The sequence below is a fragment of the Vulpes vulpes genome, chromosome 10, assembly GCF_048418805.1.
Source record: "Vulpes vulpes isolate BD-2025 chromosome 10, VulVul3, whole genome shotgun sequence".
Taxonomy (NCBI): domain Eukaryota; kingdom Metazoa; phylum Chordata; class Mammalia; order Carnivora; family Canidae; genus Vulpes; species Vulpes vulpes.
The window spans coordinates 28,291,532-28,310,182 of NC_132789.1; the positions used below are offsets into that span (position 1 = coordinate 28,291,532).

Below are 18,651 nucleotides of genomic sequence, written 5' to 3' on the forward strand. Positions count from 1 at the left end.
TAACTTTGCCATTACCCAAAGACAAATTGTAAAAAGAAATGTGACGATTAAGCCATTTTTCACATGACTGTGTAAGGTGGTTTTCAGATGTAATAATTATGAAAGAAAACATATTTAATTTACGAAGAAAGATAAACTACCTCAAAGCTCATTTTAACAGAATATAAGAAGTGATTTGAAAATATACGGTTATGTTGAGTTTATTTACTGATTAATTGATGAGGGACAAATTGACAGGAAGGGAAGTAGAACTTGATTTACAAATTTACATAGTTGACCAATTTCATAAACAGGAACTATTCTTTTTTTTTTTTTTTTAACATTTTATTTATTTATTTGAGAGACCAGGAATGAGAGCAAGCAAGGAAGAGGAGGGGAAGAGGGAGAGAGTTAGAAGGAGAAGCAGGCTCCCCTCTGAGCAAGGAGCCCGACCAGGGTCTTGATTCTAGGACCCTGGGGTCATGACCTGAGTGGAAGGCAGATCCTTAACCAGCTGAGCCACCTAGGCGCCCGAGAAACTAGTCTTAATGTGAACAGTCCTTAATGATCAATGTAGTATCATCCTCCTTTCTTGTTACATATAACTAGATTTTTCATAATGTGACAATCCTAAATTACCAAAGCTTAATTAGTTTAATTTGTTTAAAATATTAATCCTTTTCTACCCTTAGTAAGACAGATTGATGTAGCTAATGGTATTATAACTTTTATAATTGAATGATGAGAACAGAATCTACTCCACTGACATTTAGAACAGGAAGAGACTTTAGAGATTAGTAATTTATGGACCGTTTTAATCTGTAGAGATGAATTTATTATGATTGCCCAAGAATTTATTATGATTGTGTGGCTCCAGATAACAGTAATAAATCAGTTGGCTAACTTATGCTTTCACCTTAAAAGGACAAAACTTTTTGGTTCTTTTTTATTAAAAAGTAGTTTTTCTAGGGGTCTCTGGGTGGCTCAGTCGCCGATTGAGCATCTGAGTCTAGATTTCAGCTCAGATTATGATCTCTGGGTTTGGGGACTGACCCTCTCATTGGGCTATGTGCTCAGTGCAGAGTCTGCTTGAGATTCTCTCTCTCTCTCTCTCCCTCTGCACCTCCTGCTTATGCTCTCTCTCTCAAATTTAATTAATTTTTTTAAAAGTAGTTTTTCTTTTTTTCAGTTTTTAACTCCTCTATGTTCTTTCATTCCTAGAAGTAAAAAGATTTTTTCACCATTTTTCTTTAACAATTTTATACCCCATCACATTATCCAGGGAGTACTTGTTTTGTTTTTGTTTTAATTGAAGTATAGTTGACGCTTATATTCTTTTTAAAAAGCTCGTATTTTTTTCAGTCTGTAAAATATAAATAAGTATTACAAAGGCTCTTTCTCAAGCAATATGATCATTTAGGCTGACTAACCCTCACTCTAACCTTAAACTCCCTAATTTTTATTTATATATTACCTAAGCTTTAAAAAAAAAAAAATCTTTCAATTTTGGCCTAAATTAGACTACTAAAAAAATTAGGTCAGGTGAAAAGAGTACATTTCAAAATAATGGCTCCATCAGTGCTTTACTTTATTATTATTTTATTTTTAAAGATTTTATTTATTTATTCATGAGAGAAACAGAGAGAGAGGCAGAGACACAGGCAGAGGGAGAAGCAGGCTCCATGCAGGAAGCCGGACAGACTTGATCCCAGGTCTCCAGGATCACACCCTGGGCCGAAGGTGGCGCTAAACCACCCGGGCTGCCACCCGGGCTGCCCAGTGCTTTACTTTAAAGCAGTAAAAATTATTTCTGATTCTCAGGGGTATTTCTCTCTAGAAATTGCAGGATGGCATTTTCTGTGGCATTATAGAACTTTTCCTCAGAGCCTGTGTGATAGGGCTCATATTATTTATAAGTCCTGTCTTAGATGAAAGAGTAACAAAGAGGATGTCTTCACTGTTTCTTATCTCTCACTGACTGGCACGTGTGGGTGCCCAGTAGGCTTCCATAAAATCTTCGATTACATATATGATTTTCATATTTCATATGTGTGATTGTTTATAAACCAGTAAAGAGGTTCTTTTTCTGAAGTACAGTATGAAGTACTGCTTGGTAACTGTCAGAAAATCTTTGTAGAGCTCTTGATCTTGAATTCGATGTAAAAACCAAGAGCTTTGTTTAGTCTTAAAATGTTATTTACTTTTGCTTCATCATCTAGTCAATTTATTTTCTGTTGCCTCTAGACCAAGAGCAGTGATGACCTCTTAGCTGGAATGGCTGGAGGGGTGACAGTGACTAATGGTGTTAAAGGAAAGAAAAGCACCTGCCCTTCCACAGGATCTTCAGCCTCGGCCCCTGCCATGACCACTGTGGAGAACAAGTCCAAGATCAGCACAGGTATGGGTGACATTCAGAGTAAGAGTTAAACTGCTTTTTTGTTTGAATGGCAGAGTACAGTGGTATTTAAGGGGTTCCGTTGATTAAAGAAAATATTGGGCATGGACAAAAGTATTTGTATTTCAACCCCATGTACTCATCACCCTTATCAACTAATGGCCAGTCTTAATTTCTTGATACCCACTTCCCTCATTATTTTGAAGCAAATTCTAGGTGTCCTATAATTTTATCCACAAATATATAATTATTTTTGAAAGATAAGGATTCCCCTAAAAATATAATCATGATGCCATTATCAGCCCTTAAAATAATTATTAATCATTCCTCAAATCATAAATATAAAGAAATACTTATTCAAATTTCCAACTTTTTCATAAACCTTTCTTATGTATAATTAACTGTGGATCAGAATTCACTTAAGGTCCATATATAATAATTGTTACTCTTTCTTAAACCAATTCTTTTTCTTACAATTTAAATTTTATAGAAACTAGTTATTTGACTTACATTTTCCTGTGACTTGGATTTTGGTGTTATATCCCCTTGGTGTCCTTGATCATGTTCCTTTGTTCATTTACTGTTAATGTTGTTGGATCTAGAGCCTTGATGGGACAGATTCAGGTTCCTTTTTCTCCCCCAAAACTCCTTCATACATAGTAGTTGTCTATCCACCAGTAGCACCTCATTTTTCTGTCTGTCTTGCCTCGATGTTAGCAGCCTTTGACAATCAGTGCCTGGATCCATTGATTCCTGTTCTACCGTTTGTTCTTCATTCATTAGCAGCAGTTTGGCTTTAGATTGATGGAGTCCATAAATTAACTCATCCTGTAGTCTAAGGAATAACACTATCAAATTTTACTTTTTTTTTTTTTTAAGGTTTTGTTTGTTTGTTTATTTATTTATTTATTCATGAGAGACACAGAGAGAAAGGCAGAGACATAGGCAGAGGGAGAAGCACGCTCCATGCAGGAAGCCCAGTGTGGAACTCGATCCTGGGACTCCAGGATGATGACCTGAGCCAAAGGCAGACGCTCAACCGCTGAGCCACCCAGGCGTCCCTATATTTTACTTCTTATACTTACAGAAAAAAACTTCAGAAGTTCCAGGAAACACAAGATCCACATGTTTGTTTGTTTGTTTGTTTATTTTTAAAAAGATTTTATTTATTCGTGAGAAACACAGAGAGAGCGAGAGGCAGAGACACAGGCAGAGGGAGAAGCAGGCCCCACATAGGGACCTCGATGCGTGACTCGATCCCGGGACTCCAGAATTAAGCCCTGGGCTGAAGGCAGGCACTAAACAACTGAGCCACCCAGGGATCCCTCTGTTTATTTATTTAAATGATTTTATTTTGAGGTAATCTCTACACCCAACATGAGGTTTGAACTTACAGCCCCAATATCAAGAGTCACATACTCCACTGGCTGAGACAGCCAGGCATCCAAAGATCACATATTTGTAATGCAGCTGATGGAAGCACATTGTCAAAAACGTAGCAGACCGTCTTTATCATCATTATTTAGGCTGTTAGCTCCTTGTGTGTGTATTAGACTTTTTCCTAGCCCAGGTGTACCTACTGTCCTCTCTCCTGTTTTGACCTTCTGTGGACTCATCCTTCTATCTCAGATCATGTTCCGTGGTTAATTATATTAGTCATGGTATGATCACAAGGAGGAAACACGGAAAGCACTGTTAACACCAGGCACCATTCCATTTTATCCTCACTATAGCCCTTTGAGGTAGAGGCTGCTATCTTCATTTTAGAGATGTGAGAGCTATGCTTAAAGCACTTAAAGACACTTAAGTATCTTGCCTAAGGCCTTGCATTCATTTGTTCAGAAAATATTTATTGGGTACCGTTATAGTTTGTACCAGGCTATAGAGCTGATGGAGTAAGGACTGTCCCTTGAGTCTTTTACTTTCAAGCCTGAGGTCATCGCCACACATCGCCACACTGTAGTGCAGCTTTTGTGGTAAGAAGGAAGATAAGTACTCTAATACCATCTGTATCTTTTCCTATTTCCAGCTTTTAGAATCTACTGGGAGAGATACCTCACATTTGGACCCAGGTTCCCCACTGACAAATGCTACCTCCCCTCACAGGCTGAATTCACTTATCTCCTCCCTGGATCTATTGTCCTACCGGAGGCAGCTTTGTACCTCTGTATTAAGTTTGCTGGGGTCCCCTGACAAAATACAGACTCCATGGCTTAAATAACAGACACGTAGGGATGCCTGGTTGGTTCAGCAGTTGAGCGTCTGCCTTTGGCCCAGGGTGTGATCCTGGGGTCCTGGGGTCAAGTCCCACATCGGGCTTCCTGCAGGGAGCCTGCTTCTCCCTCTGCCTATGTCTCTGTCTCTTGCTGTGTCTCTCACGGATAAATAAATAAAAACTTAAAAAAAAAAATAACAGACACGTAGTTCTCACCAAAACTGTCTGGGAGTTTGAGATCAAGGTGTCCGCCGGTTTGATTTCTTCTGAGGCCTCAAAGAGGCTTGTTGGTTGTCTCTTCATTGTCTGGTCATCCCTCTCTCTGTGTCTGTGTCCTGGTCTCCTCTCCTTATAAAGATACCAGTCAGATTGGATTAGGGCTCACTGTAACAAACCCCATGTTAATATAGGTACCACTTTAAGTTATCACTTTACTCCCAAATACAGTCACATTCTGAAGTACTGGGGGTTATGGCTTCAACACATGAATTTGGAGGACACAATTCATCTCCTGAAAACATCCTTAACTCTTCAGTGGATCTGCTCTACGTTTATGTACTCCTTGTGACTTCTCTAAGACCTGTTCATGTGTCTGTAACTCACATTCTTCATCTGCCTAGGGGGCACACTAATCCCAGACGAGGAGCTTGTCTTTGTTATGTTCTGTCTCTTACTTTCTTGTTCCTTTACCTCTCCTTTCCTTTTGGGGTGTTATCAATCCCTCTCCTCATTACTGGCTGCTTTTTCCTTTTTTCTCTCAGGCTTGCCCAGATCTTTTCCTTCTTAGGATGGGTTTTGGTTTGGAAAAGAAGGATGTTTGGTACTGTTTACAGAAATGGGGTAGAGAATGAATACTTCTGGTTATACCACCCTTTTCCTTTTTTGGTCTCCATTTGCAATTGTTTCTCCTCATCTTATTTCTACTGCGTAAATCTGTTACAGATTATCATTCCTTCTCTATTCTTGCAGAGATCCCCATCTCACTCCCCAAATGTAGGCCCTCCTTTACTCTAACTGCTCTGCCTCACCCCCTTCCTCCTTGGCCTCTCTTCTTCCTCAGAGGTTTCACTTAGCAGCCTCTGGGTTCATTTTCATAAAAAATGCCATTCCCTATATGTCTTCCCTGCTCCAGAACATTTATTGAACATTTACTGTGGAACTCACTAAAGTTCCCTTGGCGTTCAGGGCCCCATAAAAACTTCCCCTGCTGCTTGCATTAATTGTGTGACCTTACTTTTCCTTACTATGTGTCTTGTTCACTTCTGCTTCCTCGTCCTGTCCTGTGGCTGGCCAGAATGCCCTCCCCTGCTTTACACCTGATCCTTGCCAGAATTAGTGGCTATCTTCCTATACCATATCAATCTTTTGCTTCCTCATACTTCTGTAGCCTGGTGCCTGCCACATAAAGAACTAGCAGGTTCTTACAGAATTCTTACTGATTAGGTCTAGATTTTATTTTTCAAAGTAAAAAGCAGCGAATTATTTCTTAAATGTTTATAGGTAAGCATATTCTTGTTCTTTGTGTATTAAACATGTGATCATGTCAATTTTCACAGGTTTAGAATTTTAGTAGTCAGGTAATAGTGGTTCCTGTAGCATATTTGATAATATGCCATCATTAGTTAGCATAAATACGTTATTGTTTTCTAACATTTTGGGAGGCAGCATAAAATACTACCTACTTAAGTTGCAGATTCTGGAGCCAGATTCCTTGCCTGTTTTTGAATCTTAGCCCAATCACTTATTACGTGTGAGCTGTTGGCAAATTATTTAACATCTCTGTGTGAGTTTCTTCATGATGTTAACAATGAGACTTCTATAAATTAATGAATATGAGGTGTTCATCTGAGTTTGTAAAGTAAATGCTAAGTAGCTATATTATAACTAATGTTATTGGTACTATTATGTGGCGTTCTATGATGTGAAGAACTTTTTGCACTTATTTTGATCACACTTTTTAAAAAGTTTTGATCATACTTTTGTGTTTATTGTAGGTTGCTTAGATTTTTGGTTTGTCCGGAGGCTGCCTTTCCCTTATTGTTCATCTCTGATCTTTCTTTACCATCTGATTTACAGTTAATTTGCTACCTGACTGGTTAATCCTAGCGTCCGCTTCATCTGTCTAGCTTGCCCTGGAATGATAGGTCCCTGGCTACCTGTTTAAAACCATGGTTTAGGATTTGAGTTAATGTGTAACTTTTTAATTATAATTTTAATTTATTGAGATACTATTCACATTTTATAAAATTCACCCTTTGAAGTGTCCATTTCAGTGTATAACTTCTTTTTCATTGATAATTAAAAGATGACTGATCTGGTCTTGAGGAAATGGAATTTTACAGTAACCAGAATATAAGGCAAGATTAATGTGGGTCAGAATCCATGTGAGGGTCTCTAGATTTTCGCTGATATAACCTGTGTGCCTCCTTGCTAATGTTTTTGCCTTACATTCTTTGTTTTAAACATTAAGGCACAAGTTCTTCAACCAAGCGGAGTACTTCCATAGGTAATAAAGAATCCAGTTCTACTAGAGAAAGATTACGTGAGCGTACCCGACTAAACCAGAGCAAAAAACTACCTTCTGCGGGTCAGGGAGCTAATGATGTGGCATTGGCCAAGCGTTCCCGCAGTCGCACTACTACAGAATGCGACGTTCGTATGAGCAAGTCCAAGTCGGACAACCAGATCAGTGACAAAGCTGCTTTGGAAGCCAAAGTGAAAGATCTTCTCACACTGGCAAAAACCAAAGATGTGGAAATCTTACATTTGAGAAACGAACTCCGAGACATGCGTGCTCAGCTGGGCATTAATGAGGATCATTCTGAGGGTGATGAAAAATCTGAGAAGGAGGCTATCATTGCTCACCAGCCAACTGATGTCGAGTCCACTTTACTGCAGTTGCAGGAACAGAATACTGCCATCCGGGAAGAACTCAACCAGCTGAAAAACGAAAACAGAATGTTAAAGGACAGGTTGAATGCGCTGGGCTTTTCCCTAGAGCAGAGGTTAGACAATTCTGAAAAACTCTTTGGTTATCAGTCCCTGAGCCCAGAAATCACCCCTGGCAACCAGAGTGATGGAGGAGGGACCCTGACCTCTTCGGTGGAAGGCTCTGCCCCTGGCTCGGTGGAGGATCTCTTGAGTCAGGATGAAAATACCCTCATGGACCACCAGCACAGTAACTCTATGGACAACCTAGACAGCGAGTGCAGTGAGGTGTACCAACCCCTCACATCGAGCGATGATGCCCTGGACGCACCATCGTCCTCAGAGTCCGAAGGCATTCCGAGCATAGAGCGCTCCCGGAAGGGGAGCAGTGGCAATGCGAGCGAAGTGTCTGTCGCTTGCTTGACAGAACGGATACACCAGATGGAAGAGAACCAACACAGCACGAGTGAGGAACTTCAGGCAACTCTGCAAGAGCTAGCTGATTTACAGCAGATAACCCAGGAACTGAATAGTGAAAATGAAAGGCTTGGAGAAGAGAAGGTTATTCTTATGGAGTCTTTATGTCAACAGAGCGATAAGTTGGAACACTTTAGCCGACAAATTGAGTATTTCCGCTCTCTTCTCGATGAGCATCACATTTCTTATGTCATAGACGAGGATGTGAAAAGCGGACGCTATATGGAATTAGAGCAACGTTATATGGATCTAGCAGAGAATGCCCGTTTTGAACGAGAGCAGCTTCTTGGTGTCCAGCAACATTTAAGCAATACTTTGAAGATGGCAGAACAAGACAACAAGGAGGCTCAAGAAATGATAGGGGCACTCAAAGAACGCAATCACCATATGGAGCGTATTATTGAGTCTGAGCAGAAGGGTAAAGCAGCCTTGGCAGCCACATTAGAAGAGTATAAAGCCACAGTGGCCAGTGATCAGATAGAGATGAATCGCCTAAAGGCCCAGCTGGAGAATGAAAAGCAGAAAGTGGCAGAGCTGTATTCCATCCATAACTCTGGTGACAAATCTGATATTCAGGATCTTCTGGAGAGTGTTAGGCTGGACAAAGAAAAAGCAGAGACTCTGGCTAGTAGCCTGCAGGAAGATCTAGCTCACACACGAAATGATGCCAATAGATTGCAAGACACCATTGCAAAGGTATTGTTTAAGTAGATAAAATGTTCTGGATCACATTATGCAGCTGCAGTACACACCACGCTTACTGAAAACCAGTATTGCTTGGGTGATGTGTCATTCACTTTTTTAAGGCAGATTTTGTTTTATTTTATTTTTTTGAAGGTTTTATTTATTCATGAGAGAGAGGGAGGCAGAGACACAGGCAGAGGGAGAAGCAGACTCCACGCAGGGAGCCTGATGTGGGACTCGATCCCAGGACTCCGGGATCATGCCCTGAACCAAAGGCAGACGCTTAGCCGCTGAGCCACCTACGCATCCTGCTGATTTTGTTTTAAAGCTCGAGAATGGTTTTACTTTTATTGGGATACAATCAAAAGTTTTTTTTTGTTGTTGTTGTTGTTGTTGTTGTTTTTTAGATTTTATTTATTTGAGAAAGAGAGCACGAGTGGGGTGAGGGGCAGAGGTCTAGAGGTCAGAAGCAGACTCACTGCTGAGCAGGGAGCCTGATGCAGGGCTTGATCCTGGGACTCTGGGATCATGACCTGAGCTGAAGGCAGACGTTTAACAAACTGAGCCACCAAGGCACCCCCAGTCTAAAGTATTCTTAAAATAGTTCACTTTCACTCACTTGTGTTTTACTACTGTTTTCCTACCTCTGAGACGAAGGGACTAAAAATGACAACAGAATTTTTCCTAGTCTGGGTGTGCCCAGGGGATCGTGTTGTGCAATTTTACCTCCTTATCTCGAATGTATTTTGACAGAGAAAAGATAGAGCTAGCAGTTTAGTCTTTGGGATCAGCAGTGTCTACCCTGTCTTTTCCTGTGGTTATAGTTTTTCAAATAGAATTCTGTTGTGAGTTTAAAATATTTTTGGAGTACAGAGGCTCCTGTTCCTTTTTTAAAAAAATTATTTATTTATTCATGAGAGACAGACAGAGAGAGAGAGAGAGGCAGAGACACAGGCAGAGGGAGAAGCAGGCTCCATGCAGGGAGCCCAACGTGGGCCTCGATCCTGGGTCTTGATCCTGGGTCTCTAGGATCACGCCTTGGGCTGAAGGCAGCGCTAAACCGCTGAGCCACCCGGGCTGCACACTCCTGTTCCTTAGAGGACTAGGTCTTATTGGTGGTGAGGACCTTAGAGGTCATGGGTCCAGCCCCCTTGTTTTACCCCTAGCATGATAATGAGGACTTATGCAGAACCTAGAGCCCGGGGTTGCTGGCACACCGGCCAAGGGTCTGTGCCACGTGTGATTGCCGGTGTAGTGTTTGTTTACATGAGTTATCCAATTATTCTATCTTACATTTTATTTCCTATTTTAGTGCAGTGATTTTTAAAGTAAGACACATTAATATATCTTTGGACAAAATTGAAATAATTTAGATCTTAATTTTTTAGTGATGACGTTTAGTGATATTATTTGTTGGAGCATGTATGTTGGAGGGCACTTTGAGCTGATACTTTTGCAATGACAGTATTTGAGAATTTGAGAATTTTTTTCCATTTTTATTTTGGTAATGAAGCTGTCACACATCAGACATCTTTTTATTGTTGTTGGGAATGGATGTTAATTACTAACCAAATGTTTGCCTTTGGTCCAAACTTTGGAGAAGGGAAAATTTCCAAAATTTCCTCATAAATAATCTAGTTAAGTATAGTGTCATGTTAATATAATTTGTCAGTGATGTAGCAACAAATATGCTTACACATATTGCATAAAATCTTATATTATTGTAGAGTACTTTTTCATACTTTCAAACAGTTATTATACAGGTAGTTTTAGTTCATACCTAGGAATTCATGTTTGGCTTTCTTTGGAACAGTGTATACTTCCATTCTAGAATTTATCTTAGAGAAGCTCTTAACTTTTCTAATCCATGCTATCAATTCTATATAGGTTGAAGATGAATACCGAGCCTTCCAAGAAGAAGCTAAGAAACAAATAGAAGAATTGAATATGACATTAGAGAAACTAAGATCAGAGCTAGAAGAAAAAGAGACAGAAAGGAGCGACATGAAAGAAACCATCTTTGAACTTGAAGATGAAGTAGAACAACACCGAGCTGTGAAACTCCACGACAACCTTATTATTTCTGATTTAGAGAGTAAGTGATGGGAGAACTTTTCATTCCTTTTTGTTTTGTCCTTCCCATGTTAACGAGTGGGGATAGTTCTCATTCAGTAACAGAATGAAAATTGGTCACTCTGTGCACTCTGGTGCACACACGGTGGCCCGCAGAAATATGCATGTGGCAAAGCATATTTCATACATTAGGTGATAGTCTTTGGACTGCTATGTCTTGTTCCTAAGGAGAAACTGTTAAGTGGAACCATTGCTTTAAAACTGTGCGTGTTTATGGAAAGTTATTTAACGGAAAAGCTGATTGTTACTATATTTTTCTAGGTCTTAGGAAAAGCCATTTATTGTTTACTTCTAGTGATTGCAAACACACAAAGACAAAAGAAATCAGTTCTTCATAATCTTATGTGTAAGGCATAGGTTTTTATTTATTATCTGATTTTCCTCTCTACCAAGGAGATTTTATGATCTGATAGAATTGAAACTCTGATTTTAAGTTGCTTTAAGTTTTTTCAAACTATTTTATCATTATTTCAGACTTATAAAAAGGTTGCCAGAATAGTACAGAGCATTTCTGTGTTGACAGTTTGATGAGGAGCAGAAATTCGGGTGATCTTAAAATGTCTTTCCACAGACTATTTATTATGTTGCAAGTGAGGAAAAAGAAACAACCAGAAATTATACAGTGGAAAAATTGGGCAACACTGGACTGAGTGATTGTGTAAGTGACAGAGGCACACAGAATTGGACTCAGTATCAGCTGGGCCGTATTCTGGCTGAGACATAACTTCAGTTAATCATAAAGAAACATGAAATAGACAAAAAATAAAGAATGTTTTACTAAAAACACAAGATGTCATAAAAGCTGGAAAATTCTGGATTAAAAGGGCCTAGGGAGACATGACAATTAAATGCAATACCTGTGCCTAGACTGGGTCCAGTGCTGTAGGGAGAATGCCATAAAGCATGGTATGACAAAACTGTTCAAAAGTGGATGCTAGATAAACATATGTATAAATTTATGAAGTTGATATCTATGCTATATTTCTGTTCCTATACTTAGGAACCACACACAAAATATATCTAGAGGTAAAGGACCATGATGTATATCCTTAAAGGGTTCAAGAAAAACATCAGAGATAGATAGAGACTGATAAATAGGGATACAAGATAGCAAATAATGAAAACAGGTGGGTAAACTGTTAACATAGGCAAATCTGAGGAAAATGGTATATGGGTGCTTTTTGTACCAGTTTTTGCAACTTTTCGTAAATTTGGAATTATTTCCAAATAATGTATCTTAGATTCCTCAAATGTTAGCAAATTTTAAGTTGTAATACACTTTAATGATACCTAGGTGGGGACAAAAAGAATGGAAATGATTATTTTGGATACATTGGTTAAAGCTTTTAAATCTTGTGGTTCATGATACTGCTCCATTGGGCTCTGACAGTGTATATTTCCTTGACAGCAAACACAGCATTGGGCCAGATCTCATGTGCTATTGCTGCAGAGGTGGGAGGTTTGAACTAGTTCCAGGAGAGAGTGGGTCATCTGCAGGAGTCCTCCTAAACATGTCTTGAGGCAGTTCTGAGCTCTGGCTAGTTGGCCCGGCTTCTGTGGTTTGACCCCAGGGTTATTTGGAACATTCTGAGACATTTGGATACTGAAGTAGCTGACTGTAGGACTGTTTTCTTGGAGACAGTGATAGTCCTACAGATAAAACTTTCTTATCTGAAATTTTTAAAAACTTCCAGTTTAACATTTATGTCTAGTTTGTATTTCATTGTTTCTGAACTGAGAGGAGTTATCTAACTCTATTTCCTAAATGTAAAAAGTTCTAAAGTTTTTCAGATTAACTTGGAAAGTTGAGTGCATTTTCCGTTAAGTACTGATAACAGCTTTTTCCCTTGCAAGACTTTTGATTTGAACACGGAAAGAGTGACATCTTGTGGTTATTGGGGCAATAGGTAGAAAAATGTTAGCTGATCAGGATTCCTGGGATGAAAAATCATTGCGAAAATAAAAATTCTGTTAACTGTATGTGGATTTTAATTATGAAGTGGCTGAAAATCCTGAATGAAATTTCTTCTTAGCCATGTAGCTCCCCCCCCCAATTTTTTGAAATGAAAAGTTCAAATATCCAGAAATCTTGGCAACGTGGTACAGTTAGCACCCATTGCCTAGAATTGGTAGTTATTAATGTTTTGCAATATTTGCCTTCCGTGTGTGTGTGTACGTGTAACAACCAGCTAACAGCAAATTATAGACCTCATGACATGTAGTATGCAACGCCTAAATATTCTTCTCCTAATCATATCTAGTAATATTTGGCCTAATTCCATAATTCTGATAGCTCATATTCACATTTTCTCAGCTGTCCCCAAAATGTCTCTTCTAGTTTTCTATAGGAACCAGGATCCAAACAAGATTTATGTATTAATTGAAACTCATTATTCTATCTCCATAGTCTGATAGGAGTTAATTTATTTCTTAGTGAATTCTAGCACTTGGGTATTGATGGATGCTAAGTCAGCACTTGGTATAAGGGACTTGAAAACGGGGAATGCTGTTACTTGAGAAATTGAGACTTTCTTCTCTTTTTTTTTAAAGATTTTATTTTTAAGGGAGCATCTGAGTGGCATAATCGGTTAAGTGTCCGACTCTTGAATTCAGCTCATGTCATGACCTCAGGGTCCTGGGATGGAGCCTCATCTCAGGCTCTGTGTTCAGCACCAAGTCCACTTGAGATTCTCTCTCCCTCTCCTTTTGCTCCTCCCACTTGTGCTCTCTCTTTCTCTCAGATAAATAAATCCTAAAAAAAGATTTTATTTTTAAGTAATCTCTACAATCAACATGGGGCTTGAATTCAACCCCAAGATCTAGAGTTGCACACCCCACTGAGTGAGCCAGCCAGGTGCTCTGGAAAATTGAGATTTTTCTCCTGTGGAATATTTTAGCAGCCATTACCGTAGTTAATTTTAGAATTTTTTCATCACCCTAAAAAGAAACTGTATGCATTAGTAGTCATTTCTCACACCAATATGACCTTGACTTTGGAATTAGTGGACAGGCTTTTATTTATTTTCATTTTTATTATTTTTTATTATTTTTTATTTTTTTATTCTTTTAAATTATTTTTTAAATATATTTTTTTATATATATCTGAGAGAGAAAGAATGAACAAGTGTCCAAGTGGAGTGAGGGGCAGAGGAAAGGAATCTGAAACAGACTTTCTGCTGAGCAGGCAGCCCAGTGTGGGGGATCAGTCTCACAACTGCAAGATCGTGACCTGAGTCGAAATCAAGAGTGGGTTGCTTAACTGACTGAGCCACTCAGGTGCCCTGTAGACAGGATTTTAAGGCAGCTGTTGTAACTGTACCCAGGACATTGAGGAAAATCCACTTGTAATGAATGAATAAATAGCAGATATCAACAGAGAAATAAAAACTGTTAAAAAAGAACCTGATATGTATCCAGATAATGTCAGTGCCATATTGCTTAGACCTGGCCTGCCATACTTTTTCATAGTATTTGGATTTAGCATTCCAAACTAGAAAGATCTGTTGTAAAATTCATTCAGCAATACTGTTGAGACTTTTGGTTGAAGACAATGGCCTGAGGCCATACATATACTTCCTTTCCCTCCCAAAGTCTTAGTGACTTGGTCCTGCCATGTAATATAAAAATTACAATGAGCCTAAATCAAAGATAGAAAGTAGGTGAGGGGTTTCATCAGTAGATCCACAATTTTGAGTAACTTCTGGAAGATATATAGCAGATGGAATTGGGAATATCGAGAACTCAAACAGCAGAAAAATCTGTGCAGGAGAATACTGAAGCTATAAGTAATGATGTTCCCAGTTAGACTTTGGGGATTGGGGTACTAAGACCTTCTCAGGAATCATAGGGCCTGGGACCAGGAGCAGTTTCAGGCTGTGGTATAAAGGATTGCCAGAAGTTGTACCACCCTCTCCTCTGTAGAGTGCTGGCTCTGGTGTTTGCCCCGAGGCTTGAATTCTTTTTCTAAATAAGTTGGGGAATATGGTGCCAGGGGCTCCTGCCATGACTTTAGTATCAGAAAGAGAAGTAAAGCCATGCCTGAGGTAACGACAGGCTGCCATGTTGTCTTGAAACGAAGACCACACATAGGGAAAGACAGTTTGGCCCAGCAGTGAAACAGTTGCGCACACATACATACACCCACCCCTACCCCTGTTGCCTTTTTTTTTTTTTTAAGATTTTATCCATTTATTCATGAGAGACACAGAGAGAGAGAGAGGCAAAGACACAGGCAGAGGGAAAAGCAGGCTCCATGCAGGGAGCCTCTTGTGGGACTCAATCCCGGGTCTCCAGGATCACGCCCTGGGCTGAAGGCGGTGCTAAACCGCTGGGCCATTGGGGCTGCCCCGCTTTTGCCTTGATTGAAGCCATCCATTGAATGTCCCTGTACCTCTGGAAGAAGATACCCTGTAGGCATGTGTCATCAGCAAAGCCTTTAGCCAGTCGTTGCATTGAGGAGAGAGGCCAGTGTTTAGAACAGTAGCTTTCATAATTGTTGAGAAACATGTAGAAGTCGAAGTCACTAATATTAGTTATCCCTATCCTTTGTAAGTAAGTAAGGCCAACCAGGACTTGGACATTTTAGTATCTTAAAAGAGAAATAGCAGAAGGAAGCAACTCAGCTGAGCCCAAAGAAATGAAGTTAATGATTTGACTCACCATTAGTCCAGCAAACCAAAGCTGATTGGTATTGAGGGTAGTGGTACCAGGGAGATTGCAGGTATGGCTTGAGTGATGTACCCATCAGTTACAATGAATTTACTTACCAACCACTTAGTGTTTGTGTAGTAATGCTCTGTGTGTGCTTGCAATTATGTATAGCTTCTTTCATGCCTGCTGTAGTTCCTGAGATTGGGGGCTGGGGCCTGACATCTAACACAGGTCTTGTACTTTCACATGGAACACTACTTACAGTGGTGAGCAAGGGTGGCTTGAGAGTAGAGAAGTAGCAGAAGGAACAGAGGAGAGTTGTATAATTCTGTGGTGGGAAAAGCTTTTTTTAAAGAATGCTAGGAGGAGGCACTTGGGTAGCTCAGTCCGTTAAACATCTGACTCTTGATTTCAGCTCAGATCTCGATCTCAGGGTCATGAGTTCAGGCCTGCATTGGGCTCCAGGCTAGAGCCTACTTAAATGAAAAAATGTTAAAGAATACTGGGAAGCCATAAAGGAAGTCTCATATTTGACTGTATATAATTGAAATTTTCAGTTCATCAAAATGAAAGTACCATAAATAAAGGACATTGGGAGAAATTGTTAACACATATCAAATATATAAGGAGATCCTATACATCAGTGATATTATGATAACCCATTAGCCAAAAAAAGTATTAATAGGTAAGAAGAAAAGGTACAAAAAGACCCTCGATTTCACTAAAAAAAGCAAAGAAACTCAAAGTAAAGCAGGATGCCAATTTTCACTTAGCAGGTGTGGAAAGTAAGAGAGATTGATAGTGTGTAAGAGAGGAGAAAAAGACCCTCTCATGTACTGTTGGAAGGAGTATCAATTGCTTTCAGCCTTTTTGGAGTATTGTTCAAAACTAAAGTACAGCAGTACTTTAGCCATCCACTTAACAGAAATCTGTTCTTTTTTTTTTTTTTTTTTTAAGATTTTATTTATTTATTCACGAATTCACAAGAGACACACAGAGAGAGGAGAGAGAGAGAGGCACAGAGACATAGAGAAGCAAGCTCCGTGGAGGGAGCCTGATGTGGGACTTGATCCAGGGTCTCCAGGATCAGGCCCTGGGCTGAAGGTGGCGCCAAACTGCTGAGCCACCCAGGCTGCCCCAGAAATCTGTTCTTTAGAAACATTCTTATAAGTTTGTAAATATAAACTTAGATATGTATGTTGCAGAATTGGTGCTTACTACAAAAACTTGGAAACTATACTTTCCAAGTATAGTTTTACCTATACTTTCAACAGTTGAGATCTAGGTGAATAACCCATGTGCCCAGTGCATCCCTACTATGGCTGTCATTACACCAGTGAGGAAAAATTAGGCAGGTGTGTGTGTATGGCACAAAGTGCCATAGATGGAATAAAGAAGGTAATGGGACAGTAGAGTATGAGATGTGTGTGTTACTTCTGTAACTAAAATCATAAAAGTTGTAAATACAACATTACGCTGAAACGGTGGCCAGCATAATGTTGTTCCTTAAGAAATACTGATTTCAGTGTATTCTATGCATTAAATTTTATAACATGGTGACTTCTCAAAAAAATGTTCTGCATTCTTGAGCTGGAACCTTCTAACAGATTAACATGCATCCTGTTGATAGTTCGAATGGCCCATTACTTCTTCCACTTCTAGAAATGTGCCTTCACATAATATATGAACAATTTTGTAAAGACATTTACCATGTTTATACCCAAAATTGTAGAACCATTCTGTTTGCTAATAGGAGGTTGTTAAAACAAATCATATATCTGACTGATGGAGTACTAACACAGCCATCAGATAGTGCTGCGGATCTGTATTTATTGATAAATATCCATTATCTGTTGTTAAGTTGAAAGGCTTATGAAGAAGTATTTAAATACTATAATCTCGGGGGCCCTACCCCCACCCCGGCCCCGCCCCCAACCACACCCGGGCCCCGCCCCCCGCCCTATTATTATTTTAAAAGTTTTTAAAAAAAAATTTAAAAAAATACTATAATCTCATTTTAAGAAAAAGATTTACCACATGAAGTCTGGAAAGATATATATGCAAATGTAAATAATGAGTAATCTTATTTATTTTATTTTACTTTTTTAAAGATTTATTTATTTAAGAGAGAGAACACATGAGCCAGGGGTAGGGGGGAGACCTAGGGAGAGGGAGAGAAGCAGATTTGCCACTGAGTTTGGAGTCTTAACACAGGACTTGATCCCAGGAACCCTAGATCAGATCATACATGAGCCCAAACCAAGAGTCAGACACTCAAGTAACTGAGCCACTCAGCCACCCCATGAGTAATATTAATTTTGCAACCCTTTTCTGTTTCCCAGACTTTTTGTTGTGAGGATGCATTACTTTTAGAATCAAAGGGGAAAAGTTCTATCTACTTTTCAGAGGATATGGAATAAAAACAAAAATAAAATTAGCAGGGGTGCCTGGGTGGTTCAGTTGGTTAAGTGTTGCCTTCCGCTCAGGTCATGATCCCAGGGTCTTGGGATCAAGCCCCATGTTCGGCTCCCTGCTCAGTGGGAAGTCTGCTTCTTTCTCTCCCTCTACCCCTCCCCTTGTTTCTGCTCCCCTCAACCTACTCTCTCTGAAATAAATAATAAATAAAATATTTTTTTAAAATTCTTTTAAAAAAAGTAGTAAATGGTTCATTTTAAACTCATCTGTGTCCCCTTTTAGCATCAGGAATTCTGGTTTGGGGATAAAGCTGTGGCCTGGTGGCTGGATAGACGCCCCATCTCTCCGTGGTGCCCCTAAGGCATGATATTTTAATTGATTATTTACACTTGTCCTTTCTCTTTTTCTAGAAATTACACCTGATATTAGTTGGAGGCACTCGATTGGATGTAAGGGTCTGACAGCACTGGGATATTAGTACCCTGAGGGTTTTCTTGGATTTGGAGGGCAGGAAAGGTTGCTTATGAGCTTTCATTGATTTTACAGACCCAGGAGTCATAGGTTGAGCTTGTGATTATGGTATTTGCCTAGTGGTAACATCAGCATGTGTGATAGGCATGTAACTGGGCCAGAATGAAGGCCTGGTTGTTTTTTCCTTCTTTGTCAGGAATGAAATGTCTTGGTGGCTAAAAGATTATGAATCCCATTATTAAATGGGCAGGGCAGTGCCCAGAATTGTTTGGAGCACAGTTGGTCTAATACCAATGAGAATAGC

General features: G+C 39.5%; 1 protein-coding gene across 20 annotated transcripts in view; it reads left to right on the forward strand.

Moving 5' to 3' along the window:
• The window catches only part of SPECC1L (sperm antigen with calponin homology and coiled-coil domains 1 like), a 130,172-nt gene that overhangs the window by 43,784 nt on the left and 67,737 nt on the right, over positions 1 to 18,651 (forward strand). For all 20 annotated transcript variants that reach the window (XM_072723355.1, XM_072723364.1, XM_072723375.1 and 17 more), the window contains 3 exons: positions 2,224 to 2,377; positions 7,060 to 8,690; positions 10,566 to 10,773. In XM_072723355.1, the coding sequence (XP_072579456.1) occupies positions 2,224 to 2,377; positions 7,060 to 8,690; positions 10,566 to 10,773 (1,993 nt within the window). The remainder of the gene's footprint in view (positions 1 to 2,223; positions 2,378 to 7,059; positions 8,691 to 10,565; positions 10,774 to 18,651) is intronic.